At 40.7% G+C, this 10,499-nt stretch overlaps 2 protein-coding genes across 2 annotated transcripts; one reads left to right on the forward strand and one right to left on the reverse strand.

Annotated features, from left to right (window-relative positions):
* Positions 1-201: 201 nt before the first annotated feature.
* On the reverse strand, positions 202-7,814 carry PSMA2 (proteasome 20S subunit alpha 2). The gene is made up of 8 exons (XM_075054487.1): positions 7,704-7,814; positions 5,302-5,378; positions 4,551-4,683; positions 4,010-4,132; positions 3,527-3,608; positions 2,337-2,410; positions 1,825-1,882; positions 202-1,745 (listed from the first exon to the last, which is right to left on the reverse strand). Exons 1-8 carry the CDS (start codon positions 7,742-7,744, stop codon positions 1,629-1,631), a joined length of 705 nt encoding a protein of 234 aa, XP_074910588.1. The 5' UTR covers positions 7,745-7,814; the 3' UTR covers positions 202-1,628.
* Positions 7,815-8,107: 293 nt separating this feature from the next.
* On the forward strand, positions 8,108-9,938 carry MRPL32 (mitochondrial ribosomal protein L32). The gene is made up of 3 exons (XM_075054500.1): positions 8,108-8,279; positions 8,530-8,711; positions 9,300-9,938. Exons 1-3 carry the CDS (start codon positions 8,156-8,158, stop codon positions 9,552-9,554), a joined length of 561 nt encoding a protein of 186 aa, XP_074910601.1. The 5' UTR covers positions 8,108-8,155; the 3' UTR covers positions 9,555-9,938.
* The last annotated feature ends 561 nt before the right edge of the window (positions 9,939-10,499 follow it).

The following is a 10,499-nucleotide window of genomic DNA, read 5'->3' on the forward strand; positions in this document are numbered from 1 at the left end:
ATTAAAAACTGACTGAATGTGTATGAATATTCAAGTAGCATTCTGCTTTTCCGAATGATTCTGAAAGCTTAAGTTAAAAGATCTAGCAACATCAAGTCTCCAGTTTCAGTTCCTAGATGTTAATTTTCTCTAGAACAAGAATCAGCATGGATTTGTTTTCATAGTAAAATACTCAAAAAAGTGATCTGGACTAAGTCTTAATGAACTGTTTGGACACAGCTTTTATTTCTGACATTTGGAAATAAAACTTCATTTATGGCATGCTTCAGAAATTCTTATTTACCTAATGATAACATAAAACATCAGAAGACAGACATTGGAAAGAACAGATCAATCACCTTATACACTGCTTTCTGCAGACTAACTCGTACTTTACATTTTCTTCATTAGTTATGGCTGCTAACACGTAACCTGTCAGGCTGCTCCCATACGTGCTTAGCCTTACGTAAAAGCAGAGTGATCCAGCTATCACTCCCAGTTCATTATCAACATTTTAATGATCAGACTGTAATAAAATTACAATCAAGTGTAATAAAATCTGCAAACAGTAACTTAAACAGCTGCAGACCAGATTATTTCTGATGAAAAAAGTATATTTATCTTGTTTCTTTTGCAGTAAATTTTGTGTTTCTGTATAACCTGGACGACTCTACACATGTAACAAATGTATCAATACATACACCCACACACAATAATATTCAAGCATCTAGTTCTACACCTGTAAAAGTTGTGATGCATAAATTAAGTGCTCTTTTCATTACTGCACCTTTTGAGTTATCTTGCAAGTTGGAAAACACTTCAGCACAATTCAAGGGATAAAGTAATTACATTACATACTCTCATTTTGCTTTGTAACTCCTGTTGATTTTTATTGATGATGATAAATGCATTTAGTTTGCACTAAGAGCTACTACTTCCATTATTTCTAACAATATTTCAGGGCTGAAAAAGTGCAATTTCTAGGGCCACGAAAATAACCCAAGTAATAGAAAACAAGTTATTGAGACACAAAGACCAAGAGGGTCAAGGGCAGAGATGCTCAAGTAGATCACAGGTCACACCTGAAATGGAAGACTGTTCTGCTTCTTTGTGAAAGTACATGATCTTTTACACCAGATAAAACCATTTTTGGAAGTTACTTAACATTTAAACAATATTCCAAAGTGAAAAAATGATCCTGTCCACTCAAAATTTAAATTCATTAAAAGAAGGTCTAACATGAGTTCATCACGGCTGCATGGAAAATTCTGTTTCCTCAACAATAAAGATACCAAAACCTCAGCTTTATGCAGGTAAACAAGCTATGATTAAAAAGACACACAGACACCTTCCCCCAAAACAGTGGCCTTCAAATTTTATTCTTCAGCCTTTTTCAAGCTGTCATTATAATTTTACATTTTGTACAGTATTTTGTGTACAAAAATTCCATGTATCAAGGGAAAGAATTACCTGTAATAAGATACCATGTATTACAATATTAGGACTGTTGCATTTGCACCCATGATATTTAAAAAATCTCTCAGACAAACCATGTAGAAATAAGTATGCAAAAACTGCAAACAAAAACATTTAAGTAGCCAAAATTAAAAAGACCTTTGTGTGAATCACACAGTCTTGCTCAGTTTCTACTAGGCTATCGCAGCCAAGTAGTCCTTAACCTCGGTTGGAGTAAGCCTCCTAAAACCAGCTTCATTACAGATTCCAACTTCAATGTTGTCTTCTGTCATCTGCCCTTCAAAGCTCTCCTATTAAAGAAAATATACTTCAGTGCATCATATCAATGTCATAACAGTAAGAAACTTATTTCTTAAATATTTTGTTAACCTTTAGTGTTAAGATAGCCGTATGAATGGCATCTTCAAGCTCCAAATCTTCATTGTATCTGTAAACAGAAGTTCATGTATTTCAGCATGGGACAAAGATCTTTCCAAATCCTAATAATCCTAGAGCCTCTAAAAACCCAAACACTACTAAAATCTTCCTGTTTCTCATACAAATGTTATTTTTAAGTACTGTGATATTTATAGTCAAAGTTATTATTTGTAAAAAAAGTATTTTACCACTTTTCCTACTGACGCTGTGTAGAACTATTGCTGCAAATATGTTGAATATAATGTTTACTGCACTGAAATAAGTCTCCATAAACACAAAAGTTGGAGTTTAAATAAAGCAAATTTCCCGTGCATGTGTAAATAAGTAAACTGGAAGCATCCAATCTTAAGTATTTTAAAACTTTGTTCTGATAATCTGAAAGTGTGCATTTTTTATCTGGCTGTTTTACATGGAACCTGAACAAAACAGATAGTATCCTTTCAGACAAGTATCAAATACATTACCTTTTCTCAAGGAATGTTTTTCCATTGACATAATTTTTTCCCATTGCTGTTGCTTTCCATGCAAAGTAAGCTCCCTGTAAAAGCAACAATATATTGAATTGTTTTGTGTAACTTAGTCAAACATTATGTATTCAATTACTTGGTAAAAAGTACAGAAGGAATTATGAAAATACTGAATGTACTGAGAATATACAAGCCTAATTTGGATCACATGCAGACTAATTTGATATGGAAACATATGCTGTGAAAGTGTACAAAACATTTGTATAGGGCCTGCCTATTTTAATCCTCCCGCTACTTTGAAAGATGAATTTAATAAGTCAGCCTAGTTTTGATTTGGGATTCCTTAAAGAGAAATAGTATGTTTACCCTTGGCAATTAATACAGTCAGATCTTTTCTGAGGTTCACTCCATATATTCTTCTTTTTTAAGATTAAGTAACTTGTTGCAAATCAACCATCTGATTTATCTTAGCTGCTAATAGGATATTTAGCCATCACTTCTATTCTCTCCTCTGGCATGAAGACCGTCAGCAGTTCTATGCCTCAATCAAGCTGCCTTACACAAGACACCTGCATTTTGCTTTTTACATTTGAGCATCAGGTAGTAATTCAAATTTCTGAAGCTTATCAAGGATCACTACAGTGACCTTTTTTTGTTTGACGTAAAGCGTTACAACCCACACATGCATCAAAGGGTAGTTTTTCACTGCACAAAGAAGTGCAGTGTAAACACAGCAAATAAACTCACTTTAATTAACAACTGTCATTAAATTCTAAAGCATATGCATTATATTTCACAATGCAACAGATTTTGGCCTAACTTCCATCCAGTTTAGGGAACAACTATTTGAGCAGCATAAGCAGTCATTCTTTTTTTTTCTGGTACCTGCTGCAGAATGCCACTCTTGTCACTACCAGCTAGGTGGGAAGGCATGAAAAGGGATGGTGATCTCCCTCAAAAACAGCTGCCATCCCTCAAGCAATAGAGCAACATGCAGGCACAGAGTGATCCAGGCCTCCTCCAAGCACCTATTGAAATTGGCTCATTCTGACTTCAGAAGTTATGTTACAGGATCTTTTGTTCTAGCTCTGCATTCTTCTTCTCATCACAGAAAGTATTTCATGAGCACATATACAGCTTTAGATGTTTTAAAAAAGCAGTAGAATTTACAAACATAGGATACTTACAGAGGGATCCGACTGAAATAAATATGGCCGCCCTTCATTCCAGCCACAAATTAGCAGTGATACACCAAATGGACGAACACCACTACAGAAAAAAACCCCAACCAAAAACAAACCAAAAAAATCACAGTTGATATGTGAAATTTATTCAGCGAAAACCAAAGATGACTAAATTATTTTGGATGGGTTAACCTTCCCCCAAATGCTTCCCACCAGCCCAGAGCTGTGATCAGGGATGACTAGCCAACCAACAGTACAAAACCAAAAGCATGCTGCCTTGCCCGACATGTTTATTTTCAAGATACGAAGACCCTATCTCACCCCCTGCCAGTTAGTGTTCCTCCCACTGGCCCACTTTCTGTGGACATTGTCCATCGAAAAACTCCCTTTCTGACACAAAAAATTCCATCGCCAGGTAGTTGTTATTCCTTATATTTAAACAACATAATCTTTCTAAGCAACTTCAAAATTCAGAAAACCACATACCCAGATTGTGTGTATTCTTGCATCACAGAGGCAATTCTCTGTACTAGCTGAGCTGTTGGAATGGGCTCATGATAAACCAAGTAATATTGCTGAGCCAGCTTCCGAGCCCTGTGCACAAGTACTCTAGAAACAAAGACAAAATTAGTACGTCAAAGATATTCCAATCAGTTGTTACAGCTAGAACTGAAAACTCATAATAAATAACTATGCTAAGGAATTATAGATCTGGCATAACACCAATGTAAAAAAAAAAATACACTGTGCTGGGTTATCTTTATCAGCTGAGTAATCTCTGAAATACTTAAACTGAAACGAAGGTTGAATTACACTGCTGTTCATTCCCTACTCGTTCTTTAGATAGAAGGTTATTTGACCAGGTACTGAATATATTAAGAAAACCTTAACATGAATTTTATATACTGTGTAATACAATATAATATTATGCCATACACTTAGAAGGAAACAGCTAATTGCTATCTGTTTCTTACATTTGTTCTATGAAAATGCATCTAAATGGCGACCAAATAAAATTTTTTAATACCTGTAATCTGGACCCATACCACTGTACACTAAACCTATATGTTTGGTAATTGGTTCTACTTTGTGGACGCTCCTTTCATCATAAAGAATGGATTTCTGCTTCTTCTCAGTTGCCAACACCACTCCATTTGCAGCTGGAAAGGAACAAGATTTTTTTTTTTTTAGTATCAAACTAGAATTATGGAAAGCAGTCAAAACACAGAACAAGTTTATTGGACTGTAAAGAATTTTGCTCCTCCCTTTTTAAAAAACTCTTCAAGTTTACAATCACATTAAACAGAGATACTTTGATGAATCCACCCAACACATTGTTTCTCCTTTTAAATAATCATACAGCTCCCATAATCCCATTCTGAAGATTCTGAAGCAGATATTAATAATTAGGCAGTTGAGGTAATTTTCTGTGTAATTTCTATATATATGGACACACAGCTGGAATTATTTACTTGAGACAGGAGCACTCAAAAAAAAAAAAAAAAAAGTCTACTTCTACCAGCTCAGTGTCTCCAAAATCACCCAAGCAATTTTCTTCCCCTAGCATGGGGCTCTAAGCTCCCTTCCTTCTTTATAGAAAAATTATTGAGGTGCAGGAAAAAAAAAAGGAAATATTAAACCCACTAAAAGATGTGCAAATCCACTGAAAGAAAGACAGAATATGTAATAGAAGGCAAGATGAAAAAAGACCTAGTACATAGTCTAACCAATTTTAGTTCTCTCAAATGATACTCAGAATCCTGAGTCCTTCACCATACCTTTAATCCCAACCGATGGAGCTCCTGCAGCCACTGCAGCCAAAGCATATTCAATCTGAACAAGCTTTCCAGAAGGACTAAAAAGGAAAATGCAAAAGTAAGCCTAACATAATTCTGATATGCTCAAATCTTTCCTACAACAATCTGATGCTAACTTGCTTTTTTAAGCCTCTTTACACCTAGCATCAGCATATTCTAATCAGAATTTAACCCCCCCTCCCCAAAAGACCACAAGTCTGAAGATTCATAACAGCTTCTAGAAGAACTGGACCTGTTCAGCACAGAACTCACTGCTGCACAGTGCTACTGGGATACTCAAACAGCACCCGCCTACAACTCTCATGAAAGCTAATGTGTCTTGGATAGGGAGCAGTGACTGGGATGCAGATTGAAGGAGGACAAGTCCGTCCTCCAACTTCATACTATTTTAAACAAGTTTTCCACTCAGTGGAAAAAATCTTCAGAGCACATCATGACTTTCTACTGAAATGGCACTATACATGTGGTTTGCAAAAGTTTTCAAGACCCTGATGTTCACTGCTGAAAGGTACGAGCAAAACACTGCCAATCTTTTTGACTGACAAACACATATCGGGTCAATGGCACAAGACAAAACCAGCTCCCATTCCACCCCCAGGTATTCCTGCATTTTGTTTTAATGATCCATGTCATTCTGGTCATGGATGCAGAATCATAAGAACAGAGCAGCAGGTGTCAGGCTGACAAAGTAACTCATCCAGAATGAGGGGGGATCAAGGGGTCCACTCTCGATCCCCAGGGAAAAGGACAGCACAGAGCCAGTCACTCACTGGACAAGTGATTTTGCAAGTCGGATCTGTTCTCTGGGCTGTATTTCAGACACTGTTGTTTTAATAGATGCAGAAGTAAAATAGAAAATTATGTAACTCAGTGCTTAGAGCAGTTAGGAAAAAAAGCAAGCAGTAATCAATTAGTGTAGTTATTTATACACTGAGTAAACAGTGTATAAAAGTGACACAGTAATAATTCTAGCTTCTCCACTACAAAATACTAACAAACCAGAACAACAGTTTCCTATGCCAGCAATTTAAATATACAGAACATTAGCAAAATATTTTAAAAGTAAGCACAACCTAAAATAAATAATTCTCAGCACAAGGAACAGGTGAATGAGGGAAAACGTAAGTAGGTGTATTCTCTTCCATGTGAGTATAAAATCAAATGGCTTCAAGCTTCAGAGCATGTAGTACTTCTGTACAGTACAAAAAGTTTGTAACTCCCTTAGGAAACCACTTCCAAGAGCTAATAAAGAATTTAACCCACTTGAGTAAAGCAGGCACATTTGGCGGCATCCACCAAGAAGATTCTTTTCCGAGTTTTAGATTGTGAACTGCTTCGTTTGCTTAACTGCAACAAGCCTGTAGTAACCCAGTTTCCAATTACACAGCATTACTCGCCTCTGAGATTAAGGGGACACTTTACCAAAAGCAGCACAAAGATTCTTGCATTCAGTTTTCCCTTCTATATATAAAATATAGTTCTGGATAGCTTAACAGTTTCATCAAAAAAGAATGGAAAGTAATTTCTTTTTCTCTGAATTAATCTTAAGTGTATGTATTAGATCAACACTTTAATAGGTATCACTCCAATAGCATATTCATTCCGTGCATGCAACCATCCCGCACCTAGCTGTGCGCAACACAAAGTGGAAGGAGAGCACCACCTGCAAGTGCAGCAGGAAGGAAAATAAACTATTTAAAACTCATCCGAAAGCTTCTTTCATTCCCACATCTGCAAAGTTTGTTCTGAAGCAAGCTCTCAAGATACCACAGCTCAGCTACCATCACGCATTTCCAGTTAGCTCAGAGTTACGGAATTACTACCCACCCTAAAGCGAGTGCGTGGGGACCCTAAGTTTGCTAAACCGTTTCACCAAGCACTCGCTATAAGGCACTACCAGTGACGAGACAGACCTTAGGTCGGCCCCACAGTGACTCTGACTCACAGCAACGACAGAAGATAGAAGCAGCGACTGCTCTCGGGTCCGAGGTCAGCGACACAGATCAGGTGGGAGCCGGGACTCTCACCTCAGCCCCCGCTTCTCTCCCCGGCTGCCCCTGCAGCCGTTCCGCTCACGAAGACTCCCAGCAGCCAGCTGAGTGCCCCCCTCAGGCGAAGGCGCCAGATCCCAGTCGCCTTCCCTACGCCCGCCCCTTCTGCCCAGGTCCAGCCGCCGCCGCCCCCAAGCGCTGGCAGGCCCGGCTCCGCCGACCCGCCGGGGACGCGATGACTCTGCAAAGTACCCACTCCCTCCTGCCCCGGCGCCGGAAGACCGCTCCGCGTAGGCTGTGCGCCCTTCTCCCCCTCGCCCGCCGGCCCGCCTGCCGAGAGCCCAGGCCTACAGCCCTCTCCCCGCCGAGCACCTGAACGTAGTGAGGGAGAAGCTGTAGCCGCGCTCCGCCATTTTGGAACAAACCCCTCCACTCCCCTCACCAGCTCCCTCTGCGCAGGCGCAGTCTCTCCTCCCGCTTCCTCCACGCGAACACAGCTAGCGCGCTGATTGGCCAGGAGGTGGAGCAGAGCGGAGCATGCCGGGAAGGAGCGCCGGGCCCTCGAGGGACGCGATTGGTGACGAGGCGCGCCGTGGGGCATGCTGGGGGTTGAAGTCCTCGGGTGCCCCGCTTGCCGCCCCGCCCTCCTGGTAGCGAGAGGAATGCTGGGACGTGAAGTCCTGGTCTCCGTCCCGGCCGTGCCGCCAGGTGCTCAGGGCACTCGGTTTCCCAGAAGGCTCAGCGACAGCGCGCATGCCCAGTGCGCGCTCGGGGGAGCGACCGCCTTCCCTTCTTCTAAGGCCTTGGCGGGGCTGTGTGGCGGTATGGCGGCCTTGGTAGTGGTTTTCTGTCCGCTGCCGCGGCTTCGCGGACTCCTTCAGCGCTGCTGGGGGCGGCTGGAGCGCGGCCTCTTGCTGGGTTTCTCTGGGGGCCAGAGCCTGCCGTGGGGTAGGTACCGGCCTGCTCCTGTCCCGGCTGAAGGCCGGCGGGACCTGTTTCTAACGTTGAACAGCGGAGGGAGGGGGCTGGAGCAGGAGAGCGCGCAGCCCTGGGGACAGTGAGGGAACGGGGCGAGGGGCGCTGCTGGCCGCTCCTCCCTCCTCGTTTTGGGGGTGTCGGTAGCATCCGTCTCATATTTCCTCAGCTGCACGTGAAAATGGGGCTTGGCTGTAATGAATTACTTTTTTTTTTCCTTCAGGACCAGCATTAGCTGTCCAAGCTCCAGCTTGTCTTCCAGAGCCAGTAGGCGACACTAGAGAAAGTAACGAGGTGCCCAGCTTCTTAGATAGCGTCTTGTGGATGGCGGCACCAAAGAAAAGGCGCACCATTGAAGTGAACCGCTGCAGGCGAAGAAATCCCAATAAGCTTATAAAAGTAAAGGTAATCACCAAATTTCCATGGGCTTGCCGCCATATTCACTGCAGATGATTTTGTTAATGGGAAACAAGCATGCTGGAGTAAGATTTACACCAATCATTTTTCATCTCACTTATTGTAGAGAATCATTATAGTGGTCAGTACTGACTGAAGGACTTTTCTGGAATTTGTTTATAAATAAGCTTAGAATACATTGTAATCTTCAAAATACTTTGCAACGGGTGCATTCATCATGTGTGACTGTAGTTTGTGGTTAAATAAAAAGTGAAAGCCAACAGAATGTGAATTTTAGCTAAAAAGCTGGTATAAATGGAAAAGGTCTATCCTTTCTGTGCATCTAATTGAGTTGATAGGTATTGGGTCTCCCAGTCATCAGTAGGCATAATGATTTAGGTATTGACTTCATAGGCTATTTTTAATAGTAAGCATTTGATGTAGCAATGCATTGCAGAATACATAGAAGAATTTTGAGAAGGCAATTGAATTTCTCTGGTATTTCATCTAGCCTTTTTAGTAGTTTGTGATTGTTCTCTGTTTCTTTTGTTGTTGTTATTCAAATTACAAAATTTACTGTTTTCTACTGTTTTTCAGAGGAACATAGATGTTTGTCCTGAGTGTGGAAACTTGAAACAGAAACATGTCCTTTGTGGCTATTGTTATGCAAAGGTCAAAGCAGAAACTCAACTGATACGGATGGAAATACGTAAAAAGGAGGGAGGACCATTTAATACTCCTACTGTAGAGACTGTTGTCCTTTATGATGGAGAAAAGCCCACAGAAAAAGATGAAGGCAAGCGGATCATTGAAAGAGCCAGGAAGCGTCCGTCTTGGTTTGTTCAAAACTGATGCTTTAGAACTAATGCTAACAAAAACAGTTGCTACAGCAAGAAAGATCATGTTTTTCAAGAATATTTTCCTTGTTTTGTTCACACAATGTTGATATGGATAACCTATGCACTTTTGGGAATCCTGCTTGAATCGTGTGTCGTGCCATATGGTGTTGCAGTCAGGTGTTGTTTCTATAGCATGCAGTGGGAAATGCATCTCAGTGATACATCATAACAGTCAACAATTAAAGAGAAATCAGGATCTACCTTGGGTTTGGACATCTGTGTACAGTACACTGAATAATTTGTATGTTAATGTTCTATGCTGGTTTTGTAAATAACGTTTTTTTTCAACAAAGGGAAAACATTCACAGATGTAAAATAAAGTATGTTAAGTATCCTAGGGAAATATGCTTTCTGTTTTTGGCGGCTGCTCTTTTGGAAGAAACAAAAGAAACAAACAAAACCCCCACAATTTCAAAACCAATGTTGGTTAGAAACAAAGGATATTTACAAGCAAAGATACAGTTATCTGGTTATTTCCATGGCTCTTAGCAGAATCTGCCTGGAGCTCTCCACAGTGCTGCTGTTTGAGATATTCCTGGTTTTGAGCTAACTAGTGGTTGCCATGAAGTATTTGCTCTTTTTCTGTACCAGGCTGAAGGTGAAGTGTTTCTTGCAGTTGTCAGTATACAAAATAATTTTCTGTCTTAAAGGGAAATGAGGGAAATGGAAAGACTTCCCCCCCCCTCCCCCCCGCCCCCAAAGTGCACAGTGATTTCTTGAGTGAAATAACGAATTTGAATGTAATGACTGGAAGTCTGTAAATTTGATAAGGACCAAAAACTGATTCTTTGCAGCCATTGCTAGTAAGTAGTCTGGGTGGTCAGTGTCTGCTTGGAAAAAAACACACAGAACAGCATACAACAGCATCCTGGGTCTTCTGCAGAGGGGGCAACTCTGC

Source organism: Buteo buteo, chromosome 2 (genome assembly GCF_964188355.1).
Source record: "Buteo buteo chromosome 2, bButBut1.hap1.1, whole genome shotgun sequence".
NCBI lineage: Eukaryota > Metazoa > Chordata > Aves > Accipitriformes > Accipitridae > Buteo > Buteo buteo.